The following is a 23,934-nucleotide window of genomic DNA, read 5'->3' as shown; positions in this document are numbered from 1 at the left end:
GTTCACGTCCCACTCAATCAAATCAAATCAAATCCAAAAAAAAAATTCAACATAAATAAAAGTACATACTTGTTGAACGTCAAAAGAATTACCTACTACTACTAATATCACAATGTGATTGCCACCATAACGTTAAGGCTTAAGCTCGAAGTCTCAATTGCGTTGCAAAGTAGTTGTTTCATCATTCAAATCGGAATGCACGATTACTTCTTGTCAGAAACCGTGTGAGCTCAAATTACATTCAAACAAACTCAGTAAATATGTAAAAAAGAAAAACTACAAAGTTCGTGTACCGCGCAACAATCGCAGACACACTAAATACATCCCCATGCTGTGTGCGGAAAAATGGCATTTTAAAAATACGCAATTTTTCACGGATCACGCGTCGTCGTGGATACGGGGACGGTGGAGTTAAATTTGATTTACTGGTACCAAATGTGTGTCTGATGTCTGCTTGACTTATAGCTTTATTAAAATTAGGAATGCCTGCGAATGTACGAAAGAATTTATTTTTCGTATATTGAAGTTCTATTTCACATGGACCGTAATGATTTTTATACAAAACCGAAAATTAAGTAATGTTGTATACTTATTTATCTTAGGCGGAATTTTTTTTTTTTATTTCTTTTTTTTATTGCTTAGATGGATGGACGAGCTCATAGCCCACCTGGTGTTAAGTGGTTACTGGAGCCCATAGACATCTACAACGTAAATGCGCCACCCACCTCGAGATATAAGTTCTAAGGTCTCAGTATAGTTACAACGGCTACCCCACCCTTCGAACCGAAACGCATTACTGCTTCACGGCGGAAATAGGCGGGGTGGTGGTACCTGCCCGTGCGGACTCCCAAGAGGTCCTACCATCAGTGATCATATCATAATGACATATCGTAAAACAGCAATCTAAAACAAACTGAAGACGTACGAGGTCACGAACTCAGGGTGCTCACTGTTTTTCTTAGTGTTCCATTACGTGCAATGCAATAAACAAAAGTCTCAGTAGTATATGCATATTATACGTACAATATCAGTTTAACTACATTTTCGGAAAGAGTGCCTTTGTAATATAAATGGTTCCTATAATCCTTAATACTTGTTTCAAACTACGAATTAGATTCAAGTCAGGCTCAGAAAAGTTATTTACATTTGATGTTATCTAAAACATAGCTAAATACGGCTATTATTAGCCTGACTTGTTATCTCATGTACTTTAGTTTTCAAGATAATACGCAGTATAACCGTTGAACCATATGCCCTCCGGCCAATTAAGGTAATAAATGAAGTTTTTGTTTGTTATAAAATATATACTTAATTTAATATTACTCCAATGTTGTAAGCTTACTAGTGATGAGGTGTGAGCTTTCACGAGTAAGAAGCAAAATTTTGCTTATTTTTGGTACTGGAAAACAAACCTGTATGTATAGAGCATCAGAAGACAGTGGTTATTCCAATTCATATGAAACTTAACCTGATAGCATTCATATTATGATTTCTAAAATATATCTATACAATAAATAACCTAAAATAAGATCAATGCTTTTATGCCACTGTTAACGCGTTGAAACAAATTATAGTTATAGAAAATATAATAGAAGTTTCTGGACTTAATCTGAATTCCAAAATTCTATCAGACATTAGACCTATATTATTTTGTTTGTAGTTCGTATTGTCACATGTCATATCGCTAGGTTCGGTGATTCGGTCCTTTGATCTCGAAACCGACAGGGAGCCTCTGGTGTTATTGGAATAGATTATACCAAAAGTCTGTAACAGTGTTAAGTGCTAGTCTTGGTACCTACACCTACGGAAATATTTCGTCAAAGCCAACTTTCATACTTTTTAAGGCTACGGCCCACTTCGTAGTAATTGGTTAACCAACTGTATTAAAATGATTATATAGGGGAAAGAGCTCACGGCCAATCTAATGTTTCCGGAGTCTACACAGATCACAACGTGTATACCGCTACCTACCTTGAGATAAGAGGTTGAATATTCCAATGACCCGCTAGTGTAATAGTTAGTTCTTCACTGCTGGCCTGCGGATCGTAAGTTTGATTCTCATTGACTCCAACCCCACCTTGCTGGATTTAGGTCTACGCCAAATATCCTAAATAATGTTTAATAAGCCAGATTTACCAAAAAATATATATACCGTGAAAATATCTCGAGAGCAGAAATTATCAAAACTTGAAATTGAAATATTGCGTACAAAAGAAGCCGTTATTGAAAAGTGGCAACCGCGACGGGAGCACACTCCAGCGTTAGAAAGAAAATTAGGATGTGAGCCGTCAAAAACTTCAAAAGCAGCCGCGAGAGGAACTCCTAAAACACAACGTCTACTAAAGCGATATTGTTCGGACGGCGACGTGTCTTACCCTCATTTTTCAACCTTAGTTGCGTTCTAATCTAATGCATAGCTTACGTAAATTAGTACCGATTACATACTTAACCCTATAACCGATACCGATACCCTACATACTTAACCCTATGACCTATGACTAAGACTTTCAGATCAGCCGTTTTCTTTTCTAATGGGTTAAATAACTAGATTGATGCAGTTATCTTTTGAAGTCTTTACAGTTAAGATGGCTGGTCGGTTGTGATTAAGATGTAAATATTTTAACAATGCATCTATTGGTTTATGGTGTTTGTTCCGAGTTCTTTAATGGACAGCCACTCTAATGCTTGAGGGATGCGACCCCCGCATTACACCTCTCTCATTATTTATCACATTGTACTCGAAATTAATGGCGGACCCTCGTCAAATGATTTTTATTTTATAAAATAAAAGTCTTGGCTTTTGGCAGTTTAATCATATCTTCTTTGTTTACAACGGCCGCATCATCGTATAGTGAATTCATATAAATAGTGGTCACCATGAGGAAATATAATGCGTCTAAATAATTAACTTAACGATCAAGGACATGCCAATTTACCTCATGCCAGGATACCTACATGGTATCGCGATGATTTGGGAGCCAACACTAATTACGTCGTTATGAATGAAAAGAAAGAAGAAAATCTTATTGTAACGTCATTTTTCTTTTTCACAATTCAGCAGAACCAAGAGGCCACAATGTGTATTCAAGTTCGCACCCTTTACAATACAAGGACGACTTACTGCTTAGTCACAAACTCGAAAAAGTCAAACCAGCTTCGCGTTAGAAATCACAATTTTACTGTGAAATTTGGATCTGTCTTTTTTTAATTTGAATTTAAAGGGAGAGTACTTATAAGCACTGAAAATCCGTTACCAAAGTCCTTCATCATCCAGTTTTGCCCTCTTCTAAATATTTAGACGAAGTTTTACTTCTGGAAAATGTTAGAATCGAAATAGTCAATAAAGTTATTAGAATCGGATAGGCGTTTTCGTTAAAAATAGGCAGGAAGGTGATATCGATTTGTACAACTCAAAATACCCCACAACCGCTTCCGCCTATATTGATTTAATTAGTTGCAGACAAATTCTCATTAACTCGATATCACTTTTGGTATAAAAACCAACTTAATAACAACGAACAATTTAATGAATACCAAAACAGCGATAACATGTAGTTAATTAGCAGGATGACAGATACCAGTGTCAAAGGTCATATACGAGGAAACTATAGCTTTTTATACATTCGTTCGAAACCTACCATTAATATATTTTAATCATCCATTTATCATTTTGTTAAAACAAACAATTTTAATTACGGGAAATTGTGTAAGTGTCCATTAAAAGAAACTTATCAGATACATTATAGTGAAATTATCTTTATATTTATTTTAATGACAACGATAATGTGCACACTATCGTGTTTCACTCGAAGCCAGCCTGTTCTCTTTATAAATCGAATCCTACCCGCAACGAAGTTTTGATTGTAATTCTTAAATTTTCGTTCCCTCGATACTGAGGAGGAAAGTTTTGCAATCATCTTTAAAGTATTATTGATTTTATTAATTTCGACCGTAACATTTCAGTTTTAAGATAGAATTTCACTTTGTACATTTGCGAACTGAGGATGTAAAATTTATAATTGAAGGCCGTAAATTAAGGTGACAACGTCAGTTGTGGCTCGCGGGGTGGGAACGTTTGCGTCGCGAGGGAAATTCCTGCCAATATTTTATCGAGAAGCTAATTATTTGATCGGTGCCTTTGGGGTGGCAGACGGAACTCGACTACAATAATGTCTTACGTATTCTTTGTGTTTAGGAAATGATAAACTACAGTTACATTATTGTTTTTCTATTTCAGTACAGATTCCACAAATTACTGCAACGTATAATGTATACATACTCGTATATACCTGCTAAATATAACGCAATGAAATACTCTAAAGCCCCGTATAGATTTTGATCTAACAACAAAATAGTATAGAATCCGGTATGCTCCCGAATGAACCGGTCCTCGTTCAATTGCTTCAACAGCCTCCCGCTGGCCGGTTTAATTTGCGCCTTGACAAAACCCTTTGACGCATTCACCAGTGACATATCACAGCCGGGCGTCTCTCACCTCGCTGACATTTTCATTATCATTTGCGAAACGGTTACGATCGAAAACGTGTACCTACGGACAGAAGTGATTTCGACAGACCGAAAAAAAATTGCGAGAACAAATAGTAGTTCTGTCGTTTTGAATATTTTAATATTGTTTCAGATTTTTGCAGATGTATAAATAGTTGAACGAAGATACTAACTAATATCTTTAATATAGCTTTATACTTGTTATATCTACTAGTGGTCTCCACAGTAGTCGAAATTCGACTATAATTAATTGAAATTAAATGTTTAAACATTATTATGGTTCTATTGTCAAACACTATTATACTGCTATAATAATACAGATATTAATATATTCTATATAATACAGATTTCGCCAAAACTACACTATATACAAATAATATTAAAGACAAAAAATATTAATCTATTCTCAAATTGACCACAGACTTTAAGCAATACAACAAAAGTTTCACAATTGACAATACACAAAGAGTATATTTATACGTATGTGTTGTGTCAAATACATGGTAGTGTGTGTAATTTTTCTTTATTGACTTTAAAACAATATTAGCATTTTGCACTTCTTTTCTATGTTATCTGTAAGTGTGGGAAATTTCATACTCCTTCGTCCGCGCAGTTTTCGTAAAAAGGGGTACAAAATTTTTGCTTCACTTATTAATATATAGATTCTAGACTAACTTATTAACATTTTCCTAAAGCCTTTAAGTAAGAATACGACGCTTTAAACAAAACACATTCCGAAAATCCGATACCCAATTTGCAACGAAACAAATTCTGAGTGCCATTGGATACATGTATTGTGTTTCGCAGAAAAAAACCTTTCCATTGTCATACAAATGTATCTGCTGTTAGACGCACGTAATTGCCGACCTGGTGTGTAATTTGCGAAAGCCCCTTGTACCGAAGTCAATGCGACCATACACGTTATCAGCGCAGAATTTGAGGGACCATATTCAATTGAGTTCAGTTCTGCTTGAACTTTACCGTTGATTTTTAGATGAATTTTATGCGTTTTTGTTTAATGTAAAAATATTAAGAAACGTATCGACCTTATAGATTGAATGTATGAGGTATTGAAAGGTTGTCAATGTTAATAATACTTTTACGACGTCATAGTTGGGACAAACGATTTAGATAATTTTTTAATATTGTTTTCTTGTATTAATTACGCTTTCAGTGCATTTAGTCTTTATTGTGGTTTGAACTAACTGCGTTATAAGTGTCAATGTAACACTGTGGTAATTGAAGTATTTCCAGAACTTAGTGTCAAGTCGGCAACAAACTTTTACAATACAAAATTTTGTCTTCTAAAATGGGAAATCAAATAAGGTAATTTAAATTTAAATTTCGATTTGAACATCTTAAGTATTTTTAAGGTATTTAAACTTAACTAGACGATGACCGAGCTTTGTGCGGTTTTTTTTTTGATATATTGTATTTTTTAGAAATTATATTTAAATACGAATTACATATTGATAAAATGATGAAATATTCCAAGATCGTTTAGGCATTTTTAAGTGGCTTCGGGTGGCTTAGATTTAGTTTTATTGTGTCTTTAAAACAATTATGAAAAATAGTATTATTATTCGCCAATAGATGTCGGGAATTATCGATAAAGTTGATTATTGAAAACACGTAAGACAACATTTTCTGAAAATAAATCATAGCTAGATCGATTTATCGCCTCCGAAATCCCCTGTAAACTAAATTTTATGAAAATCGTTGGAACCGTTTCCGAGCTTCAGATTATATACCTATATATATACAAGAATTGCTCGTTTAAAGGTATAAGATTAATTGTGAATGCCCTATATATGTATAAGCATTGCGTTTACTTAAAACAGTTTGTGTCATATTATTTTGAATTATAAAGTATTAGATCGAAATTAATTTGTGTTTTGTAATGGAATAATTAATTTATACTGCCGTAACCATAAGCTGTTTCCCCTAAGAGCTCTTCCTGGAGGAGTGCAAAGACGCATTAGCGAGATTTCTCGTAATGACTACTAAAACTGAACTGAGGATACAACCGCAACTATGTAATTGGACAAGTGCTGAGTAATAGAAGCAAGCGATTTAAGTATGTATATGCATTCACAATTATTTAACTAATAATAATTGATAGTTTACATGATAATTACATTGATAAATAAGACATCTTCTGTCGCACTCACTTATTTACTGGTGGTAGGACCTCTTGTGAGTCCGCGCGGGTAAGTACCACCACCCTGCCTATTTCTGCCGCGAAGCAGTAATGCGTTTCGGTTTGAAGGGTGGGGCAGCCGTTGTAACTATACTTGAGACCTTAGAACTTATATCTCAAGGTGTGTGGCGCATTTACGTTGTAGATGTCTATGGGCTTCAGTAACCATTTTACACCAGGTAGGTAGCTCGTGCACCCATCTAAGCACTAAAAAAAAATTAACTCATAAGATTTGTGCGACTTCTTCTATATAGTTATCAATATTACTAAATACGTATCTAGGAGGCGTTCATATTGACATGACATGAGCGATATCTTTTCAAATCTTAAAACATTTATTGGATTCTTTTTTAAATCTAAAAATCGGCGTAGTTTATTATTTTTTAAATCGCTGTCGTTTATCACCGAGCAGTGAGTGGCTCAGTGTGCGAGGGTGGGTTGATTGATGAGTCGACCTTGTTCTCTGATCGCCGGCTCTATTACACCGCGATTACTTAATTTGACATGATACCCTCGAGTTTGGACGCTACCCGGTTAACGATAAAGAGGTTCACGTAACAACTTTGTTAAAGTGTTGTTTATTTTCAATCAGTGTTTATGTTTCATTGAAAAATATATATAACCATTATTTATTATAACTTTAAAGAGAGTTTTAGCTATGAATATGGAAGGCTTTTGAGGAAGAGGTAGACATAAGGAGAAATGGATGGATTGCGTGAAAGACGATATGTGTAAGAGGGAAGTGAGCGAAGAAATGGTATATGATAGAGGAGTATGGAAGGAGAAAACATGTTGCGCCGACCCCAGGTGACTGGGAGAAGGGCAGAAGAATGATGATTATTTATTGTAACTTAAAGATATAATTTTAATTAAAAATATTTTGTATTCTGTTCTGATAATTCATATCTCATTACTACGTTTTAACTATGCCAAAATTAACGGCACTTGAAATCTTTCTTTAAATTTAGATGTAAATAAATATTTGGTTTCTATAAGTTTTAGAACCATCATCGAGTTATGAAGAAACTTATTACAGTTGCTTTTGGTATTCCAGAGAAAGTTTCTATCATAAAATATTCTCTAATACAGTTTTATATGCAGCTTAGTCATAATGGAGCGAAAGTGATTATAATTTCTTATTATTAAAAGGCTCCGATTAAGAGATTGTTTTTTTTTATCTCAAGCGGCTAAGGATATGTCATTTAAATGTGTCAGCATAAAATTCGACGGTACATTAACTTTAAGATCATCAAGTCCCATCTAAAGGCTCGTTCAAGTAACAACGTCACATTCTAATGCTGTTTTATTGCGCCTATAAATTCTATACAATCGCCCCACGGAGGCACTTGCCGAGTGGCTATCGGGAATTTCGATTTAGTACTCTCCTCACTCAAAATTGAAATGGCTCGCCCCTTTGTCGGGACAGTTTAAATTCGACTATTCCGATGTATTCCAAAAATATTTATTTGGCGAGGATTCGGATTGAACGGTCTCGCAAATGTGGCTTTATATGGAAATGTGATGGGCGGGAAAGGCATATCTGTCTTCTGCGCCCAAAATGTAGTACTGGTATTATTATATTACATGAACGTTAAGAGGGCCGTTTATTTTTGCATTACTAAGCGATCAGCTGAGATATTTGCTTTTCAATTATTAGAGGAATTTCTTATTTTCTTCAACTTTCGGGTGTCGTAGAGACAATTATTATAGGGTTAAATCTCGCGTTGCTTATTGTGACTAAATAATTAGCCGATGTTTTCAATACTTTACAGCTTTCGTAGTCAAGAACGACAAACACGACCTGACTGACTGACGGTGTTAAATAATGTAATGACAATAAAAAACGCGAGATCAAACCGTAAGTTTTGATTTGAATATATAACATATCGAATCCGTACATTCGATTTCGGAAGAGTTATAAAATCACGTCCTTACGGATCCATCAGATCCAATAACTCTTGCATTAGACGCCTTCAGCTCTAACACTACGAATAGGCTTAGGGATCCCGGTAACCTACTCGTTGAACTCGGCAAAGAGCTCAACGTGCAACCTAACCCATGCATCAGCTCGCTGGGTTTCTCGCCGGATCTTCTCAGCGGGTCGCGATTCCGATCCGGTAGTAGATTCATTCGCGAAGCAACTGCTCTTGAGTTGTTAGGTCTCCTTCGGAGGCGCTCGGGCAGCTGTTAGCAAATCCCACCCCTCCTGGCTGAGTTTTGCTCGGCCACTTGTCCTGGTGAAACTGGAAAGGCTTCCAGTAATACTTCAAACACAAAGAAAAAGTTAAAAAAATCGATTATCATGCCTATTGATAGATACATTTAGGTGTAGATTTCGAATAATAGGTATGTCCGACTCTACGTGATTCTATTCTCACTGGCTCGTAAATAGATGCCCCGATCCAATACGATTGAGAGTCTTTTGTTGTCGGGACGAGGAGAAACTTTAAACTGAAAATCGTTTATCCTTTTGAATGGATCGAAGTTCCGAATGTTTTCTCGTAGTGATAACAATCGATTATTCAAGGGGTCATATTCGATTTTCAATGAGTTTCATTTGGTAGTGCTGGGTTTGTATGTGTGTGTGTATGTGGGTGTTTTTATTTTATTGCTTAGATGGGTGGATGAGCTCACAGCTCACCTGATGTTAAGTGGTTACTGGAGCCCATAGACATCCACAACGTAAATGCGCCACCCACCTTGAGATATAAGTTCTAAGGTCTCACGTATAGTTAGAACGGCTGCCCCACTCTTCAAAACGAAACGCATTACTGCTTCACGGCAGAAATAGGCAGGGTGGTGATACCCACCCGCGGGGACTCACAAGAGGTCCTACCACCAGTAATAAAGTGTGTGTGTGTAATATTCGTCAACACGCAAAATTAAACAATCCTTAAAATACTTTAAAGAAACAACAATTAACTATACATTGAATTATTTAGTGCCTAATGTATTCAAGGTTTGATTTAATTTGATAGATCATAGCTGTCTTATCATATCGTTATATTAAAATGGTTGCCTGGAAGAAATCGCTTTTAGCGATAAGACAGTCAGCGTTACAAATTTTACCTGCCCATTGACCGATTTTCAATACTAATTGCGTTTTGGTATGCAATAAAAAATTATACATTAAAACTAAAATCACTCTTTTCCGACGTCCCTCCACAAATAAAGAAGTCTTAAGAATTACAAACCTAACGGTAAGCTCCTAAGTAAAAGTTCGGCAAGCTTTTCCGTTCTGTATTCCGCCTTCATTCGGCCTGTCACGAAACGCAAGCCGGGGCAGTTTGGTAATAATATCGTCGCCGCAGGACCGTCGCGTGGGAGCACGTAGCGCGGTCATTTCGGATTCTGTACGTACAATACTTTTTATAACTTGGAACTTACGACACTTAGGAAACTATGTGTGTTTATATAACGTACATAGACACGCAGCATGGTTCTCGAGTAAATATAACAATGAACTTGTAGATGTCTATGGGCTCCGGTAGCCACTTAACACCAAGTGGGCTGTGCGCTCGTCCACCCATCTCATCATCATCAGCCTGTATCTCTCCACTGCTGGATGTAGGCCTCTCCCATAGTCCGCCACAATGAACGATCCTCCGCCTTCCGCATCCAATCTCTACCAGCATATCGCCGCAAGTCATCGGTCCAACGGGCAGGGGGACGCCCAACGCTGCGCTTACCGGTACGCGGTCTCCAGTCCAGAACGCGTCTGCTCCATTGGCCATCGGTTCTGCGACACGTATGTCCGGCCCATTGCCACTTCAGCTTGCTAATCTTTAGGGCTATGTCGGTTACTTTGGTTCTTTGACGGATTTCATCATTTCTGACTCGATTTATCGAAAAAACTCCGAGCATACACCTTTTCATAGCACGCTGAGCGACTTTGAACTTCCGGACCAGACCTACGGTCAATGTCCACCCATCTAAGCAATAAAAAAAACAACATTCAATGGGTAAGACAACTATCCTACTACATAATTGATACGTAGGCTTTATTTTTCATGGTGGGTGGCTGCTTTCACTTAGTGATCTTCGGGCTCTGGTAGCCGCTTGATACTAGATGGACCGTGAGCTCGTTCACCCGTTAAGCAAAAAAAAAGGGTAATAGATATTTTGGCTATTACAAGTTACACGTTCCAGTTGGAATTAAATTCTGACTGCTATCGTAATGTCATAGAGCAGTGATTCTCAAACTTTTTAGTTAAAGCACCCGTTAAACGATTTTAAAAAATGACACAAAGAAAAAGATAAGTTTAAAATCTGTTCACTTACAGCGTAAGTCTTGTTGTAAATTAATTATAATATAAAATTAACATGTTAATTGGTACGATTTGATTGCCATGTGGCAACACTGTTGATGGGAGCGTAGTGGGGATGTGCATATTAAGACGAGCAGAAAAATGGGTATATGGACCTAGAGGGTAAGAAGATGGGGAGGGAACGAACTCAAGAGAGAAAAACGTGTAGGAGGGGATTCTTTGTAGGAGTCCTCCTCGCGTCGTTTCCTCACTGCTGAGGGTTGTGACCATTATATGTCGACCGGATTTTGCTCCTTGTAATGTCCCGCCAGCGCCTCCGATTATTGGCCACACGCAGGGCGTCGTGGAATGGGATCTCTAGTGTGGTGCGGATTTGGTCGAACAATCTTGCCGGACTGCGCCCGCACGGTCTCTTTCCCTCGATCTCGATTGAAAGAGAGAAAAACGTGTAGGAGGGGATTGTTTGTAGGAGTAGATCTAGAAATTTGTAAAAGTGGAATAACAAAAAATAAAGTACCAAATTAAGTAAACTACTGCAGTCTGTGTTTTATTTTCTGGCTCGTGGAAGCGTATTTATAATTATATTTTGTGTAAATTAATATGCGCATAATTTAGAATAAAAAATTTGGACGCCGCGGTACAATATTTGGGAATCACTGCCATAGAGACTTTGACTTTAAGTCCGTATGTAACAATGTGACAATTGTAACGACGTCCTAATTATATTTGAATATCTTTGCTTCGTTTAGTAAAAAATGCTAGGTTGGTACGCAGATAATCTAGGGATAGTGAAAGCGCTATACGTTTTCTTAGCTTTTCCGAGCTTTGGCTCCATGTGTGTCAGAGGCTTTGGTAAAAAAGGATGCTGAAGTTACTTAGATACATGAATAGAGTGGCGATACGGTCGAATACACAAGCCGTCTACGTTGACTCAAATGATTTGATATTAACAAAAACAATATCTCTTTTTATTGCTTAGATGAGTGGACGAGTTCACAGCCCACCTGGTGTTAAGTGGTTACTGGAGCCCATAGACATTTACAATGTAAACGCGCCACCCACCTTGAGATATGAGTTCTAAGGTCTCAAGTATAGTTACAGCGGCTGCCCCACCCTTCAAATCGAAACGCATTACTGCTTCACGACAGAAATAGGCAGGGTGGTGGTACCCTCCCGTTCGGACTCAGAAGAGGCCCTGTCACCAGTAATTACGCAAATTATAATTTTGCGGGTTTCATTTTTATTACACGATATTATTTCTTCAACGTGGAAGTCAATCGCGAACATTTGTTTAGTACGTATTTTCATTAGAAAAATTGGTACCCGCCTGCGGGTTTCGAACACCGGTGCATCGCTTCAACACGAATGCACCGGACGTCTTATCCGTCAGGCCACGACGACTTCAAAATCTTCAAAAACACAATATCTTCATCTATTCGTTGCTTTTGTTGGCACAGAGTTGCAGTTGCTTGTGAGTGGTCTACGTCGCTAATGTACGTCACCAAGTCGCTGTTTGCCTCAAAGCAATCATTCATATTTCCACTAGTGTCCTACCCTCACCTCATAAACAACGATTTGTATTCATTGTGAATTACACTGCGGCGTTTCGCGGCACGTTCGTTTTATAAACTCTGTTCGTTTATTAAGAAATATAAATCCTCATACGGCCGCAGAATTCAAAAGCGCCCGGATAAAATGTGTGCTCCGCGGAGAAGCGTGAAGAAGGCGTGTAATTTTTAATTTTTCCTTTAAAATGTTTCGTAGCAATGTTTTATTTCAATGTAATTCTCGTCTTATTATTTACGGTAAAGCTCAAACTGAATGCGATGAATTTGGGATTTAATTATATATTTTTTTTATGCCCGTCTTTGATTAGGTAATATGTCAATCAATAATAATAATTCAATGCGAACACCGAACAAAATTGAATATGCAATTACGAAAAGGGCACATGTCGCATATTTTCTAAATTTTTTTAAATTTTATACTGCTTTAGAAAATAATCAGTTTTTTTCATTTCCTGAACATTTTCAGAGATGTGCCCTTTTCGAAATTGCATATTCAATTAATTATGTACCTACGCAAATTCTTCGGGTGATGTTAGCGATCAAACAAATTACAAACGTAACACCGCGATTCTTGACACGGAATCGATTAAACAGAAGCACCGTGAAATCGATTCCGGCTTCCGCATAAACGAGAAATCGATTATTTATAGATCGATCGTCGTTTCCGACGCGAATCGATTCTAGTTGTCACCTTCACGTCACACAGTCTGATCTCTTGTGGAATTTGCATTTTGATTGTTAAATCGATTTTCTTGGTTACTCAGAGTTTTACAAAAGAATACAGTAAGCATCAAATAAAATATATTGGCTGTAATACTTAAATTAAAATGAATTTTATCAATGAAATTTAATTAACACCAAATTGTTCTTACTTACAATTAGGAACTGATCTGAGAATATATGTTTTTTATTTTTCTTAATCTTAATCTCTGAGTTTTTGTTATTGAGTCTGCATGTATACAGATAACATACACACATGTGACGTTAATGTTCATAAACTATTCCACCTACACATTGCCTATTAGGTACGCGGTATAGAGTCGTGGGTTGAGTTGGACACCCCGTACTCTCTGGCAGCAGAGTGAGATGGCAATCTGTAAACATCGAAGCACCTGTACCACGTCACTGTATCTGCGACAGACAAAGACGCAGATAATAAGGTACATCCCATTGGTGCATCCGAGGTGGAGCCACGCCCTCGGCCAGACGCCGCCAATCGCAGCCCCGGCCACAGATCTCGAGCGTTATCTAGTTATCTGCCGTCTCTGTTCGCGGCGCCCGCTATTTTCAGACGCGCGTCGATTCCACGTATAACGTTCCGAGCTGGTATTGAAAAAGATTTCAGAGAATGATTTATTTAAAAAAAAAAAAAAAAAATTAGATACTCTACATTTTTTTTACAGCAATCTGTTCCAATCTAAACTACACTATGCTTATAAACAATTAACGATATAATGTACGGTAGCACGGAGCGATAGAATACGATACGATAAGCTCACAATTGTTCTCATTTAAATCCGGTGTGTTTTCTTAATCGGCACCCTCGTATCGGTGACCAGCATTGATTGATCCACTTCCCCTCTCTAGGCTCAGGAATAAGGACCGAAAACGAAGAGCAAGATGTAAAGCCGAAGGTCTAAAACGACTGGGCGCCTACTGTACAAGCGATTAGTTAAAAGTATTTTCGATAACTGAAGGGCTATTGTTTTAGGTGTTCCTGCTTTAGGTATTATGTTAATTATTTAAGAGGTTCGTGTATAGTACTCTGGTAGGTTATGTTTGTGAATGTTTTGAAATGTGAGCATTAAAGATATAGGTACAGGTGCTGTGGGTAAAACGAAGCAGTGTTGTGCTTCAAAACAAATCATTCTAGATAGAACGTAACGTCTTAAATAATTCTAGAATCATGGGTATCATAAGTTGACGTGAACCAATGTAATTATTTAATTAGACATAACATAGAGTTATGCAAGTTCTCTAAGCGACAGAAGGCGATTGAAAGTCTTCCCGTTTTATATATAATAATGAACTGATTACGTAACATATGGATTGTGATGTAGTGTTTTCAGGCGACAGCCTTGTATAAACGTGCGACAGAGAGGGGTGTTACACAAAGACACGGGGTGTGGAGGGTGAGGGGGAATCGGGATTCAAGGGATGAGCATTGAGCTCTCGCTTCCTCCCGTTACTGTGGCACCGCACGTCGGCCGGCACACATCTCGCGCCCGATCGTCCGTCGGCCCCGCACTATCACGTTCGGATCTTACGCGAATGCCCGAACGCGCTCTCATCACTAAAAAAACCCTAGTGATTCGAATCGGTGATTTGAAAATCGCTACAGTAATCCAGTGTGTATTTCAAATTTGGAATCAAAGAGAAAGTTTTTTTTTTAATTTTTTTTTTTTAAATTAATTATCAACTATTCGATTGTGAAATATGACTATTGATTGATACGAATGTTGAATTTCGAAACGACTTTGAAAATGAAGATGTCCGGTAAGTGTTAATGGTTAGTGCGTTGAAATAGAAAAAAAATATGTGTGAAAAACATTGCACGTTCCCTTAATAGAATATTCTGTTTCAATTTATGTATCTATAGTCAGATTCGAAAAAAATGGTCAATCAATCACAAAGGCAAAACGAATCGGCACAAATCATTACCGGTACTAAACTAAATGTTGCTAGAAATCTTGATAAGGATCTTACGAAAATGAGCATTTTAATGTTCTTGCTAAATTCAACTGTTTATCATTATTAAATTCGCTATCAGCTTACAAAGTAAAACTGAATATTAGCTAAAGAGACGAAATTCAAAGTACATATTATCGTTTGACATCTAAAGGAATGCCTAGCGGAATTCGCTTGATTTTTATCAACACCAAAAATCATCATAATATAAGGCACGAACGAATTACAGATTTATTCTTAAATATAATGAGAAATGTTAGCTCCGTGCTAGAAATAAATTGAAGTTGTAAATGTTATTGACCTCGGATGAATTAAAATTGCTTTGTTATATATTGCTGATTTGCTAGCGTTGATCATTGCTTCAAAATATTATCAATAAAACGCGCAATGAATATCAAAGTCCGAATTGCATTGCACTGGTAAGACTAAATGAGTCAAGCATCTGGTGTTGAATGCTTATCGGATTTAGCGACATTACAACGTAACTGTTGTTACTTATCTTGAGGCGTGAGGTCGAGGCCTCAAATGTATTTAGTAACGGCTGACCGTTTGCGCGACAGAAATAAAACGGTCGCGGAATGTTATAGGTAGTTATAGTAATGGTAGGTAGGACCCATGCTGGTAGGATAGACCAACGCTATAATTCAAGGTAGGAATTAGGAGGTAGTGTGGTAGGATATAGCTATTATTACAGAAGGTCATTGAGGTTGGGGTAGAAACTCTTTATATTCATCAGGATGCAAAACAAGATACAGAATGAGATTTGATTGTGATAATAATTTAATGGTATCTACATTTAAATTTGAAACATAAATATAATTAAATAGGGATCAATTTCGTAATTTATACACAGCGTTGCATATTATGTTTTTAAAAGTGCCATTGCATTGAAATAGCATAGTTCGCAATTATCCCGTCAGTTCATTACCGTTATCATCTGTGTGATTTTTAATTATCAATTAATTTCAATTTCGGAATACGGATCTTCAATATAACATAGTTCGTTATATATGTATGCATGTATATCCATAATTAAAATTACTTTTACAGTTTAATAGTCATGTTAACAACCAAAACAAACAATAGTTTTAAAAAAAAATGACGGTATTTAGCAAAATATTCAATGGTCGACCACGAAAATTGTGAAGTATTCGAAATATCGGATATAATAAACATAAAAGATGAAACCGTAAAAGTAGTCTTAATAATCTTTTTTTTTTCGTACCTAAGCTGATAGCTTTGTGAGGCTATGTCAGCGTAACCGGGCGAGTAGGTGAGCTGACGGGGCTCAAACCGGGAGTGTTGCTAACACTGACCTTAGCAAGAGCAGTGCTTCGCAGAATCTACCACTGGATCGGAAACGCGACCCACTGAGAAGATCCGGCGAGAAACTCAGTGGGCTGTGTCTATGGGTTAGCTTACTTATCGAGCCCTTCGTCGCAAGCGACGGGCTCGGCGCAGACGGTGACCGATGCTTGAGGTACCTAAAAGCACCGTTAATGGATCGGGAGGATCCGCAATGACGTGTAATAATCATTAAATAGGATTTGTGATAACCGAAAAAACAACTAAGTATCTACATGTAGTAATCATCATCATAGTAATCATATTTAAAAAAAAACACTTTTACAGCCGATTTGCGAATGGAATATATCTCTTTCTAAAATATCTTACATTAAATGCATTAGAAATTATGTCAATAATAATATAATTTCAAAATATTTAAAAATAAATTTAAAATTTTCAAAATTTTTTTACATTCGAATTGACACCTATAATGTCGTCTGTGTAGTAAGATATACCTAATTTGTTAATTTACTCACGATGATACGAAGATCTAGTGTAAAAGTAATCTGTGTTTTGAGTTTGTGAATTGTTATACTTTATGTGGAATAATGACATTCTAAAATGCACTACATAAAACTGAAATTTTTGGAATGTGATCGTAATTACATTTAGAATTCCGCTCAACAATATCAGTCGGAACAATAATATTAATTTCATTAAGATATTGAAGCTGTATTGTACTTGTGGCGAGTAGCCATCATACAATACAAGATATTTCACAGATGCCTGAATCTGGCTTACGACATTTTCAAGATAAACTCGCATATACACAAGTTCCGAACAACAACATTCGGACCGTCGGTCTACCGAGCAAATATCACCCGCTCGGTGGAAGATCTTTCCTTTGTCGTTTAAGCCCTCCCAAATACTATTTAAATTAATTTCAATAATTACTACATATACAAATAAATATTTCTGCCGTGAAGCAGTAATGCGTTTCGGTTTGAAGGGTGGGGCAGCCACTATTGTTGTTGTAACTATACTGAGACGTTAGAACTTATATCACAAGGTGGGTGGCGCATTTACGTTGTAGATGTCTATGGGCTCCAATAATCATGTAACAATCAGGTGGGCTGTGAGCTCGTCCACCTATCTAAGCTATAAAAACAAAAAAAAGCATTGTTCAAAATAATTCTTTCAGTTTTCAGCGAGTCGTGGTTATAATTATGATCACATGTTCACGGTTTGATCATTGTCTCTGTAGCATTGCTGATGTCCACGAGCAACTGTGCCTACTTACTAGTTACTGGTTTGTCTATAATGGCGTTAAAAATAAGATGAAAATCAAATTCAATGTACATTAAAGTAGGAGATAAGATACAGTACATTTAGGTGTGCTTCTTTGCCTACCTGATCGCCAGTAGCGTCGAGGGCGTAGTCCGCCTTTATCGAACTGGTAAGTGAGCTCACGGGGCTTAGCCCGGGGGACTTTGCCAACATCTGCCCTAGCAAGAGCAGTGATTCACGGAATGTACCACCAGAGAAACTTAATGCGTTGTGTCGAAACGATGCGAAGAAAACCGTTGCTTGCATTGCCTCAAAGTACTGAGAGACACTTCCTTACGGATTCATCAGGTCAAACAACCTTTGCATTAGACGGCTTCAGTTCTAACACTAGGAGCGGGATTAGGGACAGCGGTAACCGTACTCGTCGAACTTGATAAAGAGGTCGACGTGCAACCTAACCAATGCATCAGCCCGCTGAGTTTCTCGCCGGATATTCTCAGCGGGTCGCGATTCCGATCCGGTAGTAGATTCATTCGCGAAGCAGCTGCTCTTGGGTTGTTAGGTCTCCTTCGGAGGCGTTCAGGCAGCTGTTAGCAAATCCCACCCCTCTTGGCTGAGCCTTTGTTCACCCACCGGTCCTGGTGATACTGGAAAGGCCACGGGTTACCAGTAATCCTTCAATCATAAAAAAGTACTGAGAGTGCAAGAAACGGTCAGCATAACATATTTGAGATACCGCGCAAGGTGGGTGGTGACAGTCAAGTCATTGCTACCTTACGCTAGCTAACGGCCTAGGACAGAGGGGGCGCCTAGGTCAGACCTAGGTTAGGGGCAGAGTGTTTGCTAGATAGAGGAGGCTTGGAACATTAGAGCTTAGACTGCGATACTCTCAGGAGTTTGTACCTACTCCCTGTTCTATGAGATGTGCTGAAAGCAATTGTCAGATTATTACGTGATTGCCGCAATTTGATGTAGAATTTGTATAGTGCTATTATTATTATTATTTTTTTATTGCTAATAGGGTGGACGAACTCACAGCTCACCTGGTGTTAAGTGGTTACTGGAGGCCATAGATACCCACAACGTAAATGCGCCACCCACCTTGAGATACAAGTTCTAAGGTCTCAAGTATAGTTACAACGGCTGCCCCACCCTTCAAACCGAAACGCACCACCCACCCGCGCGGACTCACAAGAGGTCCTACCACCAGTAAGCGCTTATTCTACAAGCACACCACGGCATTACAAGTCCACCCTTTGTATCCGAAATTATTACATTCGGTCTTTGCATCACACGGTCTGGCTCTGAAATTAATTATATTCCACTCTTTTCACTGCGACTAGAAATGAACCTCAACACGTAGGCTGCGCTTTATTCGCGTCTCAAGCATTTCTGTTCCTCATAAGCATCGGTGACCGCTCTCACTAATAAAAAGAGCAGAATAGTGGACTGCGTGAAGATCTATCTTCGAGTCTAGCAATTTAGATCATTAAAAACAGATACAAAACTATACTGAGAACTTAGAACTTATATCTCAAGGTGGGTGGCGCATTTACGTTGTAGATGTCTATGGGCTCCAGTAACCACTTAACACCAGGTGGGCTGTGAGCTCGTCCAACAATCTAAGCAGTAAAAAAAAAACAAAGTGCATTCTCAAAACTTTTTTTTCAATAGTAGGCAATACGACCCTCTGTTATAGTCATAAATATAACTAACAGATCAAATAACCTAAATTCACACAACCACTTCAAAAGCAACCGATGTTTTTTTTTTTTCTAAACACTCGTATTATCTCTCTGTGGTCCGTTAAGAACGTGCGAATGAACCCGAAATTGTAAAATGCTAATCTCGATCTATCGAGAGGGTGCCATCTTTGGCCGGGCGGTTTTTGTACCAAAGAACTATTAGTTTTCAATATTTGATTAAGGCTATCGGTATGTTTACAGTAATTTAATGCGATACACAGTATAAGGGATCGTATCCACGACGAATAAATAATATTATTTATAATGAACAGATAAATTGGCTATATTATAAGGCCTCATGTCTCAAGACGGCGGCATTCGCGTTTTGATATCTGTGGGCTCCGGTAACCGCTTAATACCAGACGGGCCGTGAGCTCGTTGACACATCTATTCAATAAATGAATCAGACGAAGTATATTCATGTTATATGTCCTTAACGTCTGAATAAATTATATAATTCGTCACAGTTAAAGAAAAAAATGTTTAAGAAAAAAAGGAATAAATAAAAATTCCCGTAGTTGTGAGCTCTTATGAGATAGATATAAATTTATGTACACTCTCAGATTAGTTACGGGTTTATAAACGCTTGAATAGCTTCTTTGCAATTTCGAATGCTCTCTTCCATGAATAAAATCGATTTTTATTTGACCTATTTTGAACAAAACTTCTTTAAACGAATTGTATTTCGAGTGACCCAATTTTACATTTGATACACACGATTTTAATAATATTCCGACATTCTGTATCAATATACCTATTTAAATCCTTTTAGCGTATTTCCGACGCGTCGCCGTCACTAAAACTTCATCATAATTTGCTATTGTCACGTTGAGAAGTGTTTTATGAGTTGGCATAAGTCGGGCCGCGAGCCCTCTGTCACAGACGGACGGACGGACTAAAACGCGCTTATTGTCAGTCTCCGTGGCTAACTCGTGAAATCGGCTTGCAGTGGGGTCCGCAGACTACAGGAAACGCACGAAGCGACAACGCGTCTACAAATTTTTTAAATCATCAATTATCGAATTTGTTAAAAACATATTACGTTTGAAGCTTCATAGCCTTAAAATTAAACGCCCGACATAAATAGCTTATCAAATTACTATGCCGTGGGTCGATCTTCGTGTAGGTACTAGTTTAAGGAAGAACTATTTGATGTGGGCTTGTATGACTCTGTCTTGTCTATTTCTGCCGCGAAACAGTCCTGCGTTCCGATTTTAATATTAAGATTAGATTTGGGAGATAAATTTGAGACTTCGATAATTTTACACACGACAATAATATTTATTTAATAATAAAAAAACACGAAATAACTCCACAACAGTTCCTGTAGAGAATATGAATGTTCTTATTTTAAATGTGGCGCGAATTTCTACGGAAACCGATGATTTTACGACGGCTCGTCCGCATTGTCCGCTCACGCAGCGCTCGTCACTAAACGGGACAAATGAAATGTATGGCTAATTTGAATTTGAAAATCGAACGTATGTAGTGACTCGTGACAAATATTTAAATATTTTTAAACTAAAAGCGCACAAGATTACTTACACGGTGTGATATGTTTTTGTAATTTTTTTTTTTTATATTTATCTGTATTTTTATTAATAAATTGATATATTATAGTAATCATAGGACAAAGTATGAAAAATCTCATTTAATAATTAAAGTTATGGTTGTATTATTTTGAATAAAAAAAAAGAATAAAACAATATTTTGTTTTATTCTCTTTAGTGACAGGTGGATTAGCATAGCAACAGCGTGTAAAGGAACGCATCGTCGAATTCAAAGAGTTTGTATAGTAATTCAGACAGACACATCCTGGGCATTGTCGGTTTTCAACTGCACTTTTGTTATGTAAAACAGTTATCATCTTTAATCGCATTGTGAACGATCAAGCGTCTAATTTTATCGTGTTTTTTTTTGCCGACACGTGCTAGGAAGACTTATGGACAAGATAGGGGTTGTTTTAACAACTATATTAGTAGTAATGGGGCGGGTAATATGATTTATGGAGTGTCTCATTCAGCTATTTGCTTGGGGGTTGCGTTTTATTGATGACACACGTTTCGTTACAAAGGGAACATTTTGTTGGAACAGTTTACATAAACTTTTTTAAAACTATAACATTCATGCGTTGTGTATTGTGGATTTTTTTATTGGAACAACTGAATTCTTCATCTGTTTCTAAGTAGTACCTACTAGCCGTACTCACCCGCTTCGCTGGGCATTTAAAATTAACATTGTTATTTATTGTCATTATTATTAGGGAGTCCAACACTCATATAAATATTAACCTATCCATTAAGTACATATATTTTCTACATGGATACTAAGTTTCAATTCAATCGGATGCACGGTTCAGTAGTTATAACGCAACATCCGTAAAACCGCTGTAGATTTATATATTAGTATAGATTATATCTATGAATGTTCCATAGCCGGAGAGTATGTTGCCTATGACGACATAAAAAAAATTAATGTAAAAATGTAATTTACAATTAAAAAAAACAACTATTATAACATTCGAAACGAACAGATATCTACGTCCAACATACCGCTCTATAAAACTTTAAAGCGTGATTGAATAATTCAAATAAATTGAAGACACAAGAATTGAAGTCTTCAAATACAAAAATCTTCGAGCAAATAAAGGAAAACCGTTCACAAAAATGAAGACGCGTGCTTTATGTTTGTTTCCGCTCTTTACAAAGAGCTTCCGTTTGTCTCTTGTCTTGGAACATCTCTGAATGCATCCTCGAATTATCCGAATCACTATACGAACGAGGATTTATGCAGATTTTTGCAAATGAATCGTCCGTCACGTCACCTGTCTTTGACGCACAGATAAAGCATTTGGATGAATTAAAATGTTTTTGTCTTCTCAAATTTTAAAATGGTTGTATTTTCATTATCTACTCATAATAATTACCGGGGATAAGTCATACACGGTCACCTGGCTCCAAACTAGGATCCATGGGAATCAAAGACCGATAGAAGTCTTATTGTAAGCCCACACGGGTGGGTACCACCACCACCACTCTACCCTGTCTACCCTGTACTCTACTGCGAAGCATTAGTGCGTTCCAGTTTTTAAAAGTTGAGATACCCAATATACATCTTAGAGCTCATATCTCAAGGCGGGTGGGTGGTTGCATCCACTTAACAGATGCGTCGTAAGTTCGTAAACTCGAATAAGAATTTAATCAATAAATTAATTGCAGTGTGCGATTTAAGAGATAAAGATAAATAATAACATCCCTAGTAATATTAAAGTCAGTATTTGTAATTTCAATTGTGTTTTCAGTAGCCAAAGCTATGCATATTAATATGGTTTTGCTGAGTGCACATACTATTTAGATTGCAATCAAGATCTAGGTACTACTTGTACGATTTAGCTAATATGTACTGTAATGATTGTAATTACTTTGTGCATCAATAAATTAAAAAAAGACAAGAACAGACATACGACTATTATATGTTGCTTTAATGTCCAAAAGCGTGATGTTTTTTTTTTTGTTCACAGCAGGAGATAGCCAGGAGTCTGGCAGCCCACCGCCGAGCCCGACTGACTCTGTCACATCGGAGTCCGCGCCCACCCTAGTCCACATTAAACAAGAGAACATGGCGCCAGGAGCCGACATGAAAGATTATTACGCGACTCTGGACTTTGGTCTACCCGAAACATACTTGTCCAATTTCCCCGACTACGCCAGGCCCTACTTGCCGAGGCCTCTCGATTTACCCGATCAAAAGTTCGTAGATGTGAAAAACGAAAATGACGACACAAAAGATGATGACGTAGGCGATCCAGAACTGAACCTGCCCATAGAATTAGCGTTGAAAAACGATGGAGTGTACGCGCGCGCTAATATTGCTGTCGGAACAAAATACGGACCTTTTATAGGCAAATGGGAGACTCAGCCGTTGGACCGGAGATACGCCTGGGAGGTGAGTCCGTTCTAAGAAATTAAACGACAAAAACATTCACTGATCAACATTATTATTGTCATATCATGTTGCGATAAAATAAATGCAGAAGCATCAATTGCAACAACGGGTATAAGTGATAATAAAAGCAATTCATTGTAAGTTTAATAGAGTAATAAATACAAAAACAAATATTGAGATAAAAATAAGTTGTTTTCGGATACAAAGTACCACGTCTCTAGTTTAAAGTGTGGTAAAGAAAGTGTTGATTTTTACTAAATTCATTAACACCATAATCAGTTGATGACAAAGGTTGTTTCTGTTTGTCTACTCATGAAAAGGCCACTTGTTCAGGATGTATAGCCACCAATATTATATATACATTTGTCACCCTCACTTGCGTTGCTGCATTCATAAGTGAGAGCAAGATAGATATTCAAGTGTACAAATGTTTGTCTAAT

The 23,934-nt window shown here is 37.4% G+C and overlaps 1 protein-coding gene across 10 annotated transcripts in view; it reads left to right on the top strand.

The window, feature by feature from the left end:
- The window catches only part of LOC101735622 (histone-lysine N-methyltransferase PRDM16), a 153,247-nt gene that overhangs the window by 84,275 nt on the left and 45,038 nt on the right, over positions 1-23,934 (top strand). For 5 of the 10 annotated variants that reach the window (XM_021351659.3, XM_021351658.3, XM_062676129.1 and 2 more), the window contains exon 3: positions 23,070-23,494. In XM_021351659.3, the coding sequence (XP_021207334.2) occupies positions 23,070-23,494 (425 nt within the window). Of the gene's footprint in view, positions 1-14,726; positions 15,039-23,069; positions 23,495-23,934 lie in introns of those variants that run through there. The other 5 variants (XM_062676135.1, XM_012695227.4, XM_062676120.1 and 2 more) reach the window with 3 other exon arrangements.

Source organism: Bombyx mori, chromosome 3 (genome assembly GCF_030269925.1).
Source record: "Bombyx mori chromosome 3, ASM3026992v2".
Classification (NCBI taxonomy): domain Eukaryota; kingdom Metazoa; phylum Arthropoda; class Insecta; order Lepidoptera; family Bombycidae; genus Bombyx; species Bombyx mori.
Note: the sequence above shows the minus strand (reverse complement) of the source record. Positions and strands in the feature narration are given on the sequence as shown.